This window comes from Lacerta agilis, chromosome 12 (assembly GCF_009819535.1).
Source record: "Lacerta agilis isolate rLacAgi1 chromosome 12, rLacAgi1.pri, whole genome shotgun sequence".
Classification (NCBI taxonomy): domain Eukaryota; kingdom Metazoa; phylum Chordata; class Lepidosauria; order Squamata; family Lacertidae; genus Lacerta; species Lacerta agilis.
Window position 1 is genome coordinate 20,089,160 of NC_046323.1, and position 18,427 is coordinate 20,107,586.

General features: G+C 42.6%; 2 protein-coding genes across 5 annotated transcripts in view; one reads left to right on the forward strand and one right to left on the reverse strand.

Moving 5' to 3' along the window:
• Positions 1 to 37: 37 nt before the first annotated feature.
• Positions 38 to 13,715, reverse strand: BTD (biotinidase). Of its 2 annotated transcripts, XM_033164931.1 has the most exons (5): positions 13,577 to 13,661; positions 5,407 to 5,499; positions 4,084 to 4,309; positions 2,421 to 2,570; positions 38 to 1,483 (listed from the first exon to the last, which is right to left on the reverse strand). In XM_033164931.1, exons 2-5 carry the CDS (start codon positions 5,412 to 5,414, stop codon positions 290 to 292), a joined length of 1,578 nt encoding a protein of 525 aa, XP_033020822.1. In that variant the 5' UTR covers positions 5,415 to 5,499; positions 13,577 to 13,661; the 3' UTR covers positions 38 to 289. The 2 variants fall into 2 exon arrangements, with proteins under 2 accessions (XP_033020822.1, XP_033020823.1); XM_033164932.1 differs by lacking the exon at positions 5,407 to 5,499 and having other exon boundaries at positions 13,577 to 13,715.
• Positions 13,488 to 18,427, forward strand: part of HACL1 (2-hydroxyacyl-CoA lyase 1) — a 27,346-nt gene continuing 22,406 nt past the window's right edge. The window contains exons 1-2 of one of the 3 annotated variants that reach the window (XM_033164928.1): positions 13,488 to 13,718; positions 17,569 to 17,673. In XM_033164928.1, coding sequence (XP_033020819.1) covers positions 13,518 to 13,718; positions 17,569 to 17,673 — 306 coding nt within the window. In that variant the 5' untranslated portion in view covers positions 13,488 to 13,517. Of the gene's footprint in view, positions 13,719 to 17,568; positions 17,674 to 18,427 lie in introns of those variants that run through there. The other 2 variants (XM_033164929.1, XM_033164930.1) reach the window with 2 other exon arrangements.

An 18,427-nucleotide genomic window follows, 5' to 3' on the forward strand; every position in this document is an offset into this window, starting at 1 on the left:
GATGCTTTAGTTGAGCTTCCTGCATTGCATGTGGTTGGACTAGATGACACTTAGGGGTCCCTTCCAACTCTTACGATTCTATGTGACAACAGGCAACTAGTTGTATGTGACAAGTCTAGTGTGATGTCAGAGCTAAGAACAAACCCTTTTGAGATCAGCCAAAATTTGTGGACCCTTGGAATTGATAAAGAACCTTTATGAATTCATGCAACCTAAAATTACTTTTCAGGTAATACACAGTTCAAGTCAAGAACTCCATTGGACAATAATCTTTTATTAAGCTCCTGAATCATTCATTTTGACACATGACTTTTGGTTGCACCAAATGCTTGTTACAGTCCTTCTCATACCACCGTCCATATAAACCGGCCGTTATTAAGCCAGAAGATGCTCCCTTTTTCTGCATGACATAGTGGTTCTTTTCCCACCCCAGATAGTCCGCAAAGTCCAGAGTGATGCCAGACTTCAGCAAGAGAGGGAAGACAAAAGCAGTGCTGAAATTCCCTTGCAGCTGAAAATCTATCCGTTCAGTAGCCTTTGTGACTTCTTGCCCGCAACTCGTATAGTTGAGGGTGCCGCACTTCACTAACGCACAAGCTTGTACATAGTATGTTCCGTGAACTGTATGAAGGCCATCAAATACTCCTAAAGCATAGAGTTCCTTTGATACAGTCAGTCTCTGGTAACTTAAGGAACAGCACAGAGTATTGGAACAGACCTGGATCTCTCCTTCAGCTTCCATTATGGGCATAAAAGTGAAATTGTCATACATCATTTCGCCATGAAATATAGGTGGAGCTTCCTGGGCTCCTTTCTCAGCTTTTTCACAGTGGGCTTCTTGATCCTCCTTATGACAAATCTGATTGTCCATAGGGGAGTTTGAAAAACTCATCTGTATGTTATTGTTAGTTTCATGCCCTGATGTAATAGGGATTTTGGCCACTATAAGCTTGCCTTTATCGTTCTCCATGTTATAATAAATGAATGATTCTGATGGTGTGTATATACCACTCCCTGTCATACCCAGGTCAGGACGATGGATATTTGCTGCCAAAAGATTGATGTTGAAAGTAACTGCAAATGCTTGTTGAAATTCTACAGCAGACAGAAGTGGAAGCTGGTTCATCCATGCAGTAGGATACACAGCCTGTTTTAAATTGTATTCCTTGATAAGCTTAACAGTTGGCTCATAGAACAGGATGTCAAAGCAAGTGAAAATTCCAAAATTGCCTGCAAAAGGCGTATTAAAAACAGTGTAATCTACCTCTGGCGGAGTATCGAAGGCACATTCAAAATACAGATTTTGTTTTCGGTATCTGGCTATGAGTGTACCACTGTTACTAAATACTACATTCGTGTTAAAGTGGTATCTCCCATCTGGTGGGCAGCGGCGATCACCGTGATTGCAGGGCTGCTTGGTTCCTAAGTTTACCACTAAAAACACTTGATTCTTCAGTGCCATACAGCTGAGTCGGTGGAGAACCTAGGGGGCAAAAAAGTAAATACATACTCTGTTGCATCAATAGATAAAAGCATTGAGCAGTCCTATTACCATAATTGGCTGTTGGATCAAACACAAAATAAGCATGTATACTTGTATATATTATTTCCCCCCCCTATATAATGGTTCCCTATGAAAAGATGTTCAGTGCTTGTGAAAGATGTAGTCTCTGCAAAAAGTAAGTTTAAATATGATTGTGCTTGGTACCTGTAGCAGGTAGGAGATCTATTAACAACCAAACATAGTTAAGTGATAGAAATAAATGGGTGTGCATTTACAGAAATTGGCAGTTTGATTGCATCTACATTAACCTTAACTTCATACTTAAGGTAAAGGTAAAGGGACCGCTGACCATTAGGTCCAGTCACAGACGACTCTGGGGTTGCGGCGCTCATCTCGCTTTATTGGCCAAGGGAGCCGGCATACAGCTTCCGGGTCATGTGGCCAGCATGATTCCGGGTCATGTGGCCAGCATGACTAAGCCGCTTCTGGAAAACCAGAGCAGCGCACGGAACACCGTTTACCTTCCTGCTGGAGCAGTACCTATTTATCTACTTTTACTTTGACGTGCTTTCGAACTGCTAGGTGGGCAGGAGCAGGGACTGAGCAATGGGAGCTCACCCAATTGCGGGGATTCGAACCGCCGACCTTCTGATCGGCAAGCCCTAGGCTCTATGGTTTAACCCACAGCGCCACCCACGTCCCGCTAACTTAATACTTGGAGATTGAAATTGACTGTGAACAAAAATGCTTTGAGATGCAATGCCAGTATTGCATGAGGCAGTGAGACAGAAAGCACTAGTGAAACAGAGCAGCAAAATATCACTAAGGAACAGAGTGTCACTCTATATATTCTACTAAAGCAAAGAATATCCAGCTTTTTCCAGTTCTGCAGTTCTTCAACAGTTATAACAAATACCTCTGTGTCATTGAACAAGTATTCTTCTTTGCATGGATTCCATGTCACAGAGTCAGGGTATGGAATGAAATCCAAGTAAGGATAAATAGAAGTCCTGGTGAAGTTGAAGCCCTGAATTCCATCTTCAGGAAAGACAATTATCTGTGCTCCCTGATAGCAAACAAAAATAAAATAAAGAGCTGTCAGTCAGAATAAAAAAAAGGAAAGGTGCCTTGAAATCTCTTTAAGAAGACTTAATGCTTGTGCAGATTGCATTAATCTCATTCAAGTGTTACTGATCATCAAAACACACAGAACACAGTATTCCATTTAAATTGTGTGTTTTTTAAAAGATAGTTGTAAGCAGGGCCGTCTTAAGTATATCCGGCGTCGTGGTGCAAACATCCCTCCAGCGCCGGCGCCCCCCAAGTTTCCCAGAGTTGCCGGCCTTTTTAAGGAGCTGCCGGCAGCTTTGCGGGGCTGGAGGACGCGGGCAGTGGCTGGAGGGTGGATCCTCCGGCGGGGAAGAGGCGGAGGCTCGGGGCCCGGCGCTGCTTCAGTGAGGCGAGCGGGGGCGGCAAGCTGATGCCGGGAGGCGCCACGCCCAGCCTCTGCCTCTTCCCTGGCACCCTCCAGAACTTGACGCCCCATGCCACTTGCCTCTATGGGCAAGATAACCCTGATTGTAAAACCTTGGACCTACTACTATGAATTAGAAGATCATATGTGGCTTTGTGGTGGAAATGAGGGACTGACCACAAAACACTCTCCAGTTTCTTTTTGGCTAAAATCCACAAACTACTTGCCCAGAAGCAATTTCACCAAAGCTTTGGGGATTTACACCAGAACTGTTTGGAAGTGTCAAATGATTCAACTAGATTGGAAGGAAACATAGTGTTTAGACACAGAAAGCTGTATCCTATGCAGATTTTAAAGGAGACCCTTGCCTTCTTGAAGCAGCGTGGTGGCTGCTCCAACATGGTGCTAAGGAGAAAAAGCTCTGTGTTCTTGTAACATATATGTTTATTGGCTTCAGTAGTAAACACCACACAAGTAACTGTGCTAGATTCACTGGGATAGGAAAACCTTCAGTTGCAGGTACAGGGCATCCAAGCAGGATGTATGTTAGGGGTCCCCAACTTTCTTTACTCCTGTGTGCCCATTTTGAAACTTGTGGGCACTGCTGCAATAGTCACAAACAATATGTAAGTTGCTCAGAAAAACTGATCAAAAGGCAGAGGTTAGGTCTGAGCCTCAGCTAGCAAACCACCTACTTGCCCCCATAAAGCACAACAAAATGCCCATTTCACAGAAGTAAAACCGGGAAGGCAAACCAGTGATGCTCAGATACTTCAGAGGTAAGGACCTTCACAGGGGAAAGTATGAGTGCATCCTGTTCAAATCATCACATTCTCAGTTAATCTAAAAATTAAAAAGCTAAGATAAAATGGTGTCTCTTCAAAACCCTAGTAAGTTATTCACTAATAGTTCCAAAAGAAAAGCCATTATGGGAGAAAAACACAGGAGCTCTGTGACTCTGGAAGAACTTGCTCAAGATTCTGTAGGTTTCATCCAGTTCCTCCCAATATATATGCCTACAAATGATCCTGTAACAATAAAGCAATTAATCTCTTGGGCACATGTTACTTAAAATGATTGCAAGGCGATTAAATTATTGTGGTACCTGTTTAACAGCAGCAATTACTTGCTCTTCGTAAATGTCTAGGTTTCTGTTCATCAGCTGTAATGCAGACCGTCGACTGGTAATAGCTGTTGGATTGGGATTCAGGATGACATGATGTTCGTACACAGCAGCAATGTAATGTCCTCTGTGAACATCTGCAGACAGAACTTGGAAGAAGACCAGGACGAACATGCAGCAGCTGCCCAAAGTGATGTCTGCCATGAATCTAAAAGGGAAAAAAAAACATTTATGTGGAACATATTTGAGTAAAATCATAGAGTTGGAATGAGGGTTTGGATGTCTTTAGCCCAACGCCCTGCTCAGTGGAGGGTCTACAATGCAGCTGCAGCATCAGTGACAGATGTCATTGATGTCCATAAATATTAGCACTTACTGTATACTAATTGATAAAAATGTGCATAAGTCATGTTGGAACTATTCCACTTCTAGGAGAGGATAGCACCTACAGTAGATAATTTAACTATCTCTAGGTAATACTGTCACAAGTGTTAAAGCAAACCTCAACACTGTATGTTGTTAAAAGGGCAAAGTTAGAATCATAGAATTGTCGAGTTGGAGGGGACTACGGGGGTCATCAACCCCCTGCAACACAGGAATCTTGCCCAACATGGGGCTCAAACCCACAACCCTAAGTCATGCTCTACCAACTGAGCTATCCAAGCAATCGCAGAGTATTTTGGAAACAGTCCGCCCCTCCTGGAAAGGTCCTCTTTTAGTAATTTACTAGCACATCCTGCATTTCTTAAGAGATTATTCAATTGCAAAGAGTTTTAAGACAGATCCATTCTACAGCTCCAACTGCTTTTTGATAGGTGGTGTCTATTTCAATGATGCACATTGTGTTTGGGCTGTGCACAGGGGTTCTCGGAGTTCTAATTCTTGAAGCAAGAACTTACAAAAGCAAAGCTTACAAAAATATGTTATAATTACTGTCTATTACATAGACTCTATGTGATGAAGTGTAAGCTGAACCAGTTTGTGCTTATTTTGAGTGATAGATTCCATTAAAAAAATCCTAGCTGATATGAAAAGAGGATCCACTGAGCTAAGTATTTTTTTTACTTATATCTTAGAATATTCCAGTAGTTTTTGACCCACCACTGCAAAGTATTATTAATTAATTTCTTTGGTGGGCGGTTTTAGTTGACAGCCGTGTTTACTCTTTGTTGTTTTATATGTATTACTGGTTTGTTTGTTTGGTTTGTTTTAAATATATATTGTCTTAGTGTTAGCCACTTTGCTTTCTCTTTGAAGACAAAGTGGGATACAATTTAAAACAAATACTGTTGTATCAGCACTTACCCTGTCATATCCAATACTGTATAGAACAGGGGTCAGCAACGTTTTTCATCCGTGCGCCAGTCCACCATCCCTCAGACCATGTGGTGGGCCAGACTGTATGTTGAAAAAAAATATGAACAAATTCCTATGCCCCACAAATAACCCTGAGATGCATTTTAAATAAAAGCACACATTCTACTCATATAAAAACACCAGGCAGGCCCCAGAAATAACCCAGAGATGCATTTTAAATAAAAGGACACATTCTACTCATGTAAAAACACACTGATTCCCAGACCGTCCGAGGGCCGGATTTAGAAGGTGATTGGGCCAGATCCGGTCCCCGGGCCTTAGGTTGCCTACGCCTGGTATAGAATGTATAAATGCAGTTCTACAAGCTGCAAATCTGTACCAACTCACAATACAGTTTCTAAATCATCATTATGTTACTACAGTGGTGCCTCGAGTTAAGAACTTAATTCGTTCTGGAGGTCTGTTCTTAACCTGAAACTGTTCTTAACCTGAGGTACCACTTTAGCTAATGGGACCTCTGTGCCACCACAGCAAGATTTGTTTTCATCCTGAAGCAAAGTTCTTAATCGGAGGTACTATTTCTGGGTTAGCGGAGTCTGTAACCTGAAGCGTCTGTAACCCAAGGTACCTGTACCACTGTAGAAGCATTTGCCTTGTTAGCATACAAGAAATAATTTCAGGCTAATGCCAAAATTATAATGGACCTAGCTTGTTTTGAACATTAAAATACGTTCCAGCAACATAGCTTTGCTGACTCCCAAGTTGGCAGGTTATTTATCTGGCACCCAGCAAGTAAACGCTAAAGCAGCATCATCTCTGAAGACAATTAATGTGACACATTCTGCAAAAGATGTCAAGAGTTCTGGACATGAGGCTGCTGACACCAGCTTTTCCTGACAAGCCCCAAAATGGAGGCTGTGAGGTTGGTAGGGAATGAAAAGTATGCAGTAGTCAGCATTACTTATACTGCTATGTGCAAAAGATGTTCCTTGAACAATAAAATAGTTCCTTGTAGAACGAACAAGGTCTGAAGCAGTAGCCTGGTGATTATTAAGAGGCTCTGTCAAACAAGTTGGAGAGGTAGAGGTCAGCTTCAGATGTGCTTGGAGAGACTTGACAGTCTTGATCCATTTCATTCTCGCTTTAGGCTCCAGTTTGGGACCAGGTCGGCCTTGGTCACCTTGACTCATTACAGTCAAATTTCAGATCCCGAACGCCTCCGTTTTGGAACGTTTTGGCTCCCAAATGCCGAAAGCCCAGAAGTAAATGTTCCGGTTTCCAAATGTTTTTCGGAAGCTCTTCATCCAACACGGCTTCTGCTAGAGTGCAGGAAGTTCCTGCAACCAATCGGAAGCTGCGCCTCGGTTGTTAAACATTTCAGAAGCCGAACAGGCTTCCGGAATGGATTACGTTCGACAACCGAGGTTTGACTGTACAGGGTTTTTCTTTTTCCATCCAGAACTCAACTCAGTTCTGGCACTTGTCAGATGGACATCATTGCCGTTATAAGAGAGTAAGTTCTTCTTTTTCTAGAAAAATAGCACTGATTCATTACATCCTCCATGAGATAGACAGCTGGAGCATGACCTGGTTGATTTTCTTGGACCTCTAAGCATGGTTCCACAAGATGGCACTGTTCGATCTCCCCTTCCTACACCATCTTCAGTCACTTTGGGAGAAGTAGGAATGATGGCAGCTCTCTCCTCTGGCCTTCCTCTGGAGCTCATAGCCTTTGGCAGGCTGGTGAGGGCTTCGACCAGACGAAGGGGGAGGATGAACAGGAGGAGGTTGTGACTGAACTGGAGCTAGAACAGGACGGTGCATTATTGTCACCTAGAACCAGGCACCACCTTCGCAAATGGGAGCAGACTCACTCGCCCCAGGAGAAAATGTGCTTGGAATATTGGCATTCTTGCAAGGCAAGGGAGTCCTTTGAGTGTGTGTGTCACACCTTGTCTTTAAAAGCTTAGCACTAGGGGTGTGGGAACTTCTTGGGACACCTTTGTTGCTTCTGAACTTCTCGCTCCTGAACTCCTGAATTGTGCTGCTGAGCTTGTGCCATTTCTTGCCTGAGTTACTATCTCTTTCTTATAAGCAAGAGCCTCTGACTACATGCATTGGACAATAGCCAGGACAGTGCCCACCATTAAAAGCACCAATTGTTCGTGCATTTCTGTTGGAGAAATTATGTCAGTTATTGTATTCTGTACGAGAGTTGGAAAGCTGAGAGCGTCAGTTGCCTCGGGAAGCCAGCAGTCAGTCACGGCAAAATGGATAGATATAAACGGTGTGCATTTGGCACAGTCCATCAAGCCGTTTTGCAGCCTCTTTCATGTCAATAGAGTTAGCTCAAACACCATTGACACAAATGGAGGTTAAGTGGCAGCTGCAGTGGTGGCTGCTTGTCCCGGAAGGGTTATAGTGTTTAGCACAGAGAGTCATGTCAACATTCCAAGGGCAAAAAATAACTGGAAAAGAATAAATATGCTGTAATCAAGATTCAATTTAAAAGAGATCCAAAAAGCTTTGCATTAGCAAAGGCAGAACGTTTTGATACATGAATATAGACAAACTAAATAATAAATTTTTGCCTTTCATAGAGAGCTGTACAGATAGCAGGACATCAGTACACCCAAGTCAAACTGAAATGACCTTTTAAAAAACCATCAGTCCAGAAAAACATTTTATTGGTGCATGTCATTGTGCTTTGTTGTTCTTTACTATTGAACTATGTTCAACTTGATCAACTTTTACCACTGAAGCATGGAAAATCCTGGAATATAATTCTAAAAGGAATTTGGGAAGTGAACTAAAAACTGGCGCTATGACTAGCATTTGGCCCTTGGAAGTTTTCCAGTTATACAAAACAACAAACAAAACAAATGACCCTGCGTAGGATCAAAGGCACAGACAAAGACCCAACATCCAATCCTGCAGGATAATGTTATGTTGCATGCAAAAAAGTAATAAAGAAACACGTGTGTGTGTGTGTGTGTGTGTGTGTGTGTGTTGCTAAGTTAACACCCATGGATGTAGCAATATTCCTTTCATCAGCTTTGCATTTGTTTGCTTGCATTAGCAGATAAGAAAAATGAAGCTGATTTTAAGGGATGGGAAAGCATATATTCCTGTATGGTCCTCTTATATGCAACTCCGCTGAAAAAAAAGTATTGTGGAGGGTACAAAAATGTGGGAGATTTGCAGTCAAACCTAACAAAGATAGTTAGAACATGAAGGGTTTAAGGACCAGTTAAGGCTCAGTGAAAGGGATGAGGTAAGACTTGTTTCCTGTTATTTTCTCTTTCCCCCCCCCAGCTCTCTCCCTGCATTGCAAACAAGGCAGCAAACGTATCTGAGGCTCTCATTGCTGAATTTCTACCCTAGAACATTAACCTGTATTTTATTTGCTGCTAAGGACAATGCATTACTGTAAGTAAATTATATTTTAAACTTACTTTAGTGTGTGATCTGTTTCTTTGCACCAGGATTAAAAGGAAGCCAGCTGCCTCAAGTTGCTAGAATGTTTTAAAAGGCTTAAAAGCCTGTTCCTAGGCTTCACTAAATCTATCTAATGACGGGATTTAAACTCTACTACTGGAGCTCTTTATTTGCAAGCCCTGCATTTTGAAAAATAGGCACAAACCATTTTTATTTTGTTTGCTAGCCGATACATGTGGGTCTGTAGAAGATTAAATATAATTAATATATCCTCTTATCAGTACCCACTTCAACCTCCATGTGGGATGGACAAATGGTTCTCTTTTGGACTACTATAAAGCAATGGATATAGTTATCCCTTCAATAATACCAGTGCCCGTTCTCCAGCTACTGGTGCTATATTCCTTTCCAAGCAAAATTACAAGAACAGACCAAATGCAAAACAAGTCTGGTCTTTTGTGTCTGACAAAGGCCAAATCCAGATTATCTAGATTCTGGAGCAGGATAGTTCAGCCTCTGTAACAGTGGTGAATAGCTGGAGCTTTGCCAATTACATATTAAACATGTCTGGAAAAGGACCAGGCATCTGGCCATTTTGGCTCCTAATAATGTGATGGCTGTTGATGGGTAATAATATGAATTTTTTTTCTGTCTGAGCTAAAATTTGATTAAAGTCTTACTTTAGGACCTGGTAAAGTCACATGATTAAAAAAACAAAACTTTAAAAACCGATATGATAAAATTCTGTTAAGAGTGATTTTGTAAAATAAGTGATCTCCTAGTGGCGTTGACGTATCAGAAACACAAATGTACAAATGCGCCCTAAGACTGGGCATGTTCCTCTTATCCTGTGACAAAACATTCTGCATGAGAACATAAAAAACAAAGAAGACTCTGTTCTTGTTCACAGACAAACTGTAAATGGTAAGTGGCTTCTCATTCTGATGCCAACTCCCAACTGGAAACTGAAATGAGCTTTGCCTGCGCTCCAGGAATGAAAACTGTAGTTCTCCTTAAACTCTCCTTCCTCTCCCACTGCATGCAGCCCACACATGCCCTTCAGAGGGTCTCCAACCACTTACTTTCTAACTAGACTGCAGTCTGAGGTTACTAGAAACAGATGCTTGTAATCAAACATTTTTGTACTCATTCCCTCTGCAAAGTTCTGTACTACAGAAGTAACACAGAATATTTGTCTCCTGAGATCTTCAAGAAAAGGTTCTTCTTTGAATTACCCAATCATTTGAAGTGTGTATTGGGGGAAGGGGCCTACTTGATGGTGGCACCCCATAATGAAATGCTCTCCACAGGGATGCTTGCCTGACACCGATCTTGACGTCACTTCAATACCAATACCTTCTTGTTTTCCCAGGTTCTTTAATCACCAATATATTTGTTTTATGCTGCTTGGTGTTGGTTTTTAATTCCACTGGCTGCTTTTATATTATGGTGTTTTACTGTTTCTGTTTTAATGTGTTTTACTGTCTTTTTAACTTTTTGTAAGCTGCCCTTAGAACCTGTGGGGAGCTTAGGCCATAAGCCTTAGAACCTTCCGACATCAATCAATAAACATACATACATACATGAACAGGCTGGGATCCGAATCCCTTATTTAAGCACACCAGAGTCTCTTTTCTTTGATCTACAGACTCTCACACCATATTATAAGTAGATTTCAAAAGTCCCTCGGTTTCAAAGGGTTTCCCCACATGGTTATTATTATATAAAAATAAGCTTAAAGTCCCCTTGGACATGCAGAACCAGTGTTTTTTTTATTGGGGAACGCAGGGGTACGCATACCTCTAAACATTTTGTGAATCTAAGTTTGACCTCATTGAGGGGCGGTATTTCCATATGAATAGGAAAATTAGAGTACCCCTAAACTTTTTTTTTAGAAAAAACACTGTGTAGAACTAAGCATGTGTTCCTATGAATCCCAGGCATAATATTCTACAACATGGCCTTAGAAAATGGGCAATCCTACCCATCTATACCACACCCGTGCATTTATTAATGATTGCTACATAATTTTCATAATGCAGAACAGACAAAAACAGAATGCTACACCTTGAAATGTACTGAAATAATAGACTGGCTTCTCCAGTTTTTAAGTGTCGTCATATCTAGAAATAATTTGCAAGAAAGTTGTGAGAGCTTTGTGGGGAAACTTCAGTTTCTCACCATACTCCGGCTGCTGGTGCAGCTGTTGAAAGACAAGATACAGATGGGGAAGATGTAATTCTTATCACTAGGAATGTTACACAGTGGTTTAGATAGCTAGCTTGCCCATTTAAAATATCCCTTTTCAAGTCGGTTTTTTTTAAAATTAAAATAAGAAAAGCTGCAGTACAAGAATAGACCATGTGCATGCAGAAGGTCCCAGTTTCAACCACTGACATCTCCAGGTAGGAGTAGCTGGAAGATCCAACTGTCTGAAATCCTGGAGAACTGGGCTTCCGCTTTGGGTGGGAGGAAGATGGCCGAAAATTCCAACTCTCCCGAGTCTCACGGGGTAATTAGGGGCTGAGATGGGAGTAAATCAGCCTCCCGAAATCTTCCCAGGATCGGTGGGAAGAGCTGCCTCGTCCGCGATGCCCATTAACCCTGTCCCGACCTCTGAGGAGGGAGGGAAAGGGGGGTTTGGACGCATAGCCCCCGAGAGAACTTCGGCTCTCCCTGACGCCACTCTTCCTGCCCTGGGTTCCAGGACTTAAGTGAATAATTCGGTAATGTTTTGGACTTGCTTCAGACAAGAAGGAGAAGAGATATTTTGCTTAAAAATCCAGCCACCGAGAAGATAAGAAGAAAAGAGGACTGTAACATTCTATCGGTATGTGGGAATTGAATGAAGGGGGGGGGGAGCCTTGCTTCATGCTATGGAGTTTGGATATTTCTGTGGGCAAAACCCCCCTTGAAGAAACGCTCTTAGTATTTACAAGTGAGATTGGAGATAAACTGTGTGGAAAGGAAAGGAATTTACGACATAATTACACCCCTGGCTGTTTGGTTGCCTCTTTACCTCTGTTAGAGACTTAGCCGACTTCTTGGAGTGTCTGGAGTGATTTATGACGCAGATTAATTAGAGGTCGACTGCAGCAGATCGGGCTGTGAAAGTCATAGAGAGTGGAAATGCCATAAACTTTTTTAAAATGTACGGACTTATATATGGAAAGGCTCCCACTCTTGGAAAGACTTTGAAGCAGCCAGAATGATTTAAGCAAGCGCAAAATATGGAATTCATCGAAGTTAAGTTAAGATGGCGACCGTTGAGATGGGACTTTTGGATAAGAACGAGAGGCGCCGCGCCAGGGGGGTGGAAAAGAGTATGGACATAAAATCCACACAGTCAGGATGGATTTTGGTTGTTTTATCTCACTTGTGAAAGCACTCAGTGGCATGAAAAAAAAAAATGAAAAGAAGGACAACATCAGAAAAGAGATGGAAGACTACGGAAGGCAATGAAATTAAGAGGATGATCAAGATCCTGATTGTCTGAAGCAAGGGAAGTCTTAAAAGAAAAATCTAATAATTCGGCAATTTATTTGGACTTATTTGGACTAATTGGGTTATATGGATTAATTGATATTTATAAATATATGATGTGATTTTTATGATTGGAAAAGTTAATAAAAATGATATGAAGAAAAAAAAAGAAATCCTGGAGAACTGCTGTCAGTCAGTGTAGACAGCACTAAACTAGCAGGAGCCAATGGTCTAATTCGGGATAAGGCAGCTTCCTATGTTAAAAACGGTACCAAGTTTAACAAAGAGGCACATGATAATATAATTATTTAATTATTATTATTATTTTAAAAATCCAGCTTTTCGAGGTCAGGCGGCTTCTCAGAGCAATTTGCAGTAGCATTAAACCAAAACATGTTTCTTTAAAAACCCCATACGATAAAAACCTGCAATGGAGAAAACATCTATAAAAGCTAAATAAAAACTGAAATTGATAAAAGAGCAAAGAGTGCAGCCCGCCTTCTCTACTACAAAGCCCAACATGTGTGTTGGTGTAGGACTAGGAAAACGAGTTGCTGCTAATTTTTCACAGCAGACACATTACACGACTATGGCACACGAACATCCATTAAAGCCGATCACTAACTTTTCTTCTTATCCTACTGCTGGCAGGTAAAGACCGTCTTCTTACAACAAGTTTTGGGGACCTGGCTGCTTTTAATGAGGGGGCTAGTACTATGCTGTTTTTGTTGATTCTTATGTTTTAATTTTGTGTGTGTGTGTGTGCGCGCATACATATGCGCGCGCGCGCGCACACATATACATACATACATACACACATATTACAGATAGATAATTTCAATTCTATTAATGTTTGTTTTTAATGTTTGTTTTTAGTTGTTCTTAGTTTACGTGCAATCCGCCTTGAGTCCCTGTCAGGTAAATAATAATCGTCCTACAACGCCCATTGGGGCTCCTGCAAGCAAAAAAACCTGTTACGCATCTGCCTTCCGTGTTTCCAATTTCCGGGCTCGGATTGGCTAAGCAGAGGCCAATCGAGAGCCTTTCTTCGCAGCGTTTCCCCCCTCCCAACCCTTCTCCATCAGAGTGCGGGGTGGTTTGAGGCGGGCTGCTCCAATGGCTCCGCCCATTTAAACTTCCCCCACCTATTAGCTAGGCTCGAAGCCTTTTCCTATTGAATGGCGGCGCGCGTCAATCACGCGGTTAGCGCTTCTCTCATTGGCCGATGGAGCCGTACCTCAGCGTGGTTTGAAGGTATCCTGCCGCTTGTCTCTGCTTTTCCTCGGGAAAAGACGGTTGTGGAAGCGATGGCTCCGGCAGGGCAGGAAGAAGAATGTGTCAGCGGGGCTCAGGTCATCGCGGAAGCGCTGAAGATGCAAGTAAGAAACGCTCTTGGTGACCCTTGAACCCCGGCAGCAAACCCGGAAATATTACGTGGTTCCTACGGAGAGCGGGAAGGAGCATTTCTTTCGAAAACGCGTAGTTTTACGTGAAGGGTTCTAATCCCTGTCGAGGACGTGTAGCCCTTAATGCATCTGAAGGCAATCCTGTTTAGGGAAGATTTTAATGTTTTATCGTGATTTTAATGCAGTATTCTGTTGGGAGAAGCCCAGAGTGGCTGGGGTATAAATAAATTATTATTATCCAATATGCAGTGCCGGATTTACGTATAAGCTAAACAAACTATAGTTTAGGGCCTCACTCACTTGGGGGCCCCCAAAAAAATTAAAGGAAAAAAATTCCAAAATAAAAGACAAAAAAACCCAAATAAAATAAAACCTGCATACAGCAACAGTGTTTTGTGTTGTGTAGGTTCCTATTTATTATGTTCAAATGGCTTTAGGTCCATAAATTACCATATAGCATATATTCAACCCTGAAAACAGTGACAATTTATTGTTGACAAAGGACAGCTGGACATATAAAGGGCCCCGTTACCTTCAGTAGTTTTAAGGCCTCATCAAACCTAAATCCGGTCCTGCCAATATGCAGTGGGGGGGCGAAACAGCAACAGGAGAGCCCCAGGCTTGGTCGTGGATGAGTCTTGTCACTGTTTGGGCCCCGCTCGTTTTAAGGAGCTGTTACTCCCCTGCCACCTGCTTCTCGTGTTCTCAGCACGTACCTGTCAAGCTGCTGTGCTGCTTGCAGTGAAGGCTGTGTAGGTTTGGCTCTCGTTACACAAGAAGGTGGAGGGAGGATAAAAAGAATTAGTTAATCCAGGAAGGCGTCCGGGATTAGTGGATTTAGGTGAAAGATCACAGCATGCCAGGAGAAGCAATAGCAGAGTGGCAAAGAGCACAGGACGCCCCATGTCTGCCTGCCCTTTCGCCTCCAGCTGAAAAGATTCTTGTAGGCAGAGATGGGGCACAGATCTCTGCCTGGAAACCCCTGGATAAAACCTTTTGACCTGATATGAGGCGGCTTCTTTTTTATTCCCCCCCCCCTTTTTTTTCTTTGGACAAAGTAATAATCATAAATAATAAGAATAAAAATGTGCACCCCACCACTGAGACTATTGCATTGTAACTATCCAACCTCCCAAAATTTCACCTCTTGCGATGGTTTGACCTCTTTCCATTTTAACAGTACAAATTCTACAAACACCCTCCATATCTCCCTAGAACAGGCTTCCTCAATCTCAGCCCTCCATATATTTTTGAGACTACAATTCCCATCATCCCTGACCACTGGTCCTGTTAGCTAGGGATCATGGTAGTTGTAGGCCCAAAACATCTGGAGGGCCGAGGTTGAGGAAGCCTGCCTTAGAATAATTTCTCCTGCATATTCCCCGTCTTACCTTAATGGCACATGTTAATTTATCATTAATAGCTATATCACACACCTCTTTAGACCATTCTTCCATTTTATATCCCGCTTGTCCCTTCCACTTCCTAGCTGTAACAATTCGTGCAATAACATTCCCACATCATCAAGGACCCAGTGATCAACCATTAACTAAAGCTTGAGTAAAATCAAATTATAAATGATTTTCCAGATAATGCTTCAAAATAGAAGAAGACATTTTTGCTAACGAGGCTTACCTCTTATGCCCATTGGTAGAAAGGCCGTTGCTTATTAAGTTAATCATTATACGCAATTGCTTCAGCAGAATAAGTTCCCTTTGCTCAAGGTTTATTGCCCTTTGAAAGTATCACATTGTCAGCAACCTGGGCATGCATGTGTAACTGCTTCCAGCAAACCGTGCTTTAGCTGACTTGGCTTCCTTCATATGGCCTTGTCTTCCTTTTGGTGGCCCAGATCACCTGGATGACATTGTACAAGCCAAAAAGGTACATACTGGCAGTAAACACCTATATTATGTACAAGTTTTGTATATATTGGCATATCATACATAGAAGCTGTATTCAGGAAGAATACCAAATTGTGGCTTGGCCCTACATGAGCAAGCTTTGAGAAAAGCCTTGGGTACTTTCACAATTTCCTCATAAACCATAATGGCTAAGCCTACTTTTTTGTCCACGCAAGGATTCCAAACCAAGATTCACTGTGAAATCACTCAGAAGAGCATTTCTTTTGTATAAAGAACACCCATATGCTGATCATCAGCTATGTTGCCTAAATTTCTGGCAACCCCATGTTCTGTTTTACTGAAGATGAGAATAATCTACTTCATACAACATCTGGAAAGCTTTTTGTGCTGTGGTTGCGTGTCTTCACTCGGGTTGGCATTTTTTTTTAGCAGTGGGCCGGTCCACTGGCCCTCAGACCTTGTGGCGGGCTAGAGAAATGGCACGGGGGGGGGGAGCTGGAAGAAGAGGCGAGGGGGGCAAGTAGTCCTCTCCCCCAGCCCCAGCCCCAGCCATTGCACTTACCTTCCCAGGGGCTGCCACTGCTGCTGCTTCTCATGGGTAGGCATATCGAGCTCGTCCGCTCTGCTCTCTGGCCCACAGGAGCACCAGGGCAGTGATGGCGACAGGAGTAAGAGGCTGAGCAGTGGCAGCTCTGCCGGTGACGGTAAGAAGACGCCAAGCAGCGATGGGAGGAAGAGGCCGAGTGGCGGCGGCTCTACCAATCAAACGCCGTGCCCGGTTTACCTCAGCGTGTCGTGGGGACATCTCTGCCAATCAAACGCCGCTGAGGTAAACCTCTTGCGGCGTTTGAGTGGCAGAGCCACCACCGCTCAGCCTCTTCCTCCTGTCACCATTGCTGGGAGTCTCGGCTTCACGGCGGGTTCTGGCTTCGCAGCGTCGGCCAGATTTAGGACCCGGATGGGCCTGATCCGGCCCGGGGGCCATAGTTTGCCGACCCCTGTATTAGCTGCTCGTGTTCTCAGCTCTCCTTGGTCATGCATTCATACACCAGCAGTAGCCAACATGGTGGATTCCAGATGTTGGACCAACTCCCATCATTCTTGACCATTCCTCATGCTGACTGTGGCTGATGGAAGTCCAACAATAGCTGGAGGGCACCACACTAGCTACGCCTAGTATAGACACACACACACAATGTGTTAATCAGCCATCATATCCTAGGATAGCTGTAACAATTCTAGTGATCATGATGTCCCTTTATCCAGGCAAACACATGGGAACACAGTTGCTGTTGTTTACACTTTCCTCGTTCACAAACCTTATTTGTCCCCATTCTTGCATATCTGGGACTGTTTTTGTAGTAAAAAAAAAAAGTGTGAACTACCCAGAGAGTTCATAAATATACATTTTATTAAAGTACTGTACTTTCCCGTGTATAAGACTATGTTTTTTTTACTCTAAAATAATGTTCAAAATCTGGGCTCGTCTTATACATGGATAGTATCTCCCCCCATTTTCTTAAATCGGAGTCCCCCAAAATAGGGGGCGTCTTATACATGGGGGCGTCTTATGGACGGAAAAATACGTTGCTTGATTTTTTTTTCCAAACGATAATCACATGTTTGTTACAATTCCTTATTTTTAGTTGCATGGAAATGTCTGTTTAAATGTATTTTTGTGAAAAATAAGTATTCATTATAAGCATTTGTTGGCTGTTGCTAGTAATAGAATCTTGGGTGCATAGTATCATCAATGCAGTTATACCAACTGCAGTGGTCTACGCATGGCATTACTAGAAGCCTAGCTTGGTTTGAAGCTGTAAGTATTTAGTTGCAGTTCTAACTTTCTCCTAGAAATCTTGACCTTAAACGAACAAAAAAACCCTAGTTAGATAATAGTTAGAAGATAAATATTTTGGGGAGACAGCTTAATTTTTCCCCAATGTTATTTATTTCAGAACATCGAGTATATGTTTGGCATTGTTGGTGTTCCAGTGATCGAAGTAGCAGTTGCCGCTCAAGCAAGTGGAATTAAATATATTGGAATGCGCAATGAACAAGCTGTAAGTATCTTCAGCAGCCTTGTTCGCTAGCCAGGCCTTGATCTGAGCCCATACATAATCTGAAAATGAGAATGATGTGCAGTACAGTGGTACCTCAGGTTAAGAACTTAATTCGTTCCGGAGGTCTGTTCTTAAACTGAAACTGTTCTTAACCTGAAGCACCACTTTAGCTAATGGGGCCTCCCGCTGCCGCTGCGCCGCCAGAGCACGATTTCTGTTCTTATCCTGAAGCAAAGTTCTTAACCTGAAGCGTTATTTCTGGGTTAGCAGAGTCTGTAACCTGAAGCGTCTGTAACCTGAGGTACCACTGTACTCAGTTATGTATAGTCTTTAACCAGTGTTTTTTATATGTGGTTGTGGAAGCTGCAATCTGTTACAGGAAACCCAGCATAGGGTGGGGCAGAGGGCTTCTGAACATTTTCCTTGTCTTGCATCCTACCCCCCAACAAAATAACCTGTCATTTGATCCTAATAGTCCCCCCCCCCCCATGAGTATGAGTGTAACAACTCTGGTGGGGTATACTCTGAGAAGTATGATGTGACCACAGATTTTCTGACCACTCTGAACTCTGATCTCACGGCTCATCACCTCTGTTTCCAAAATGCAATGAATTGCCTTTGTGCTACAAATATTCTGGATTACAAAAAAATGTAAGTGTGGCATATAATATGTGTACACACACAAACACACACACACGGATACAGAGAGAGAGAGAGAGAGAAATTACCGTATTTTTCAGTGTATAAGACGGGT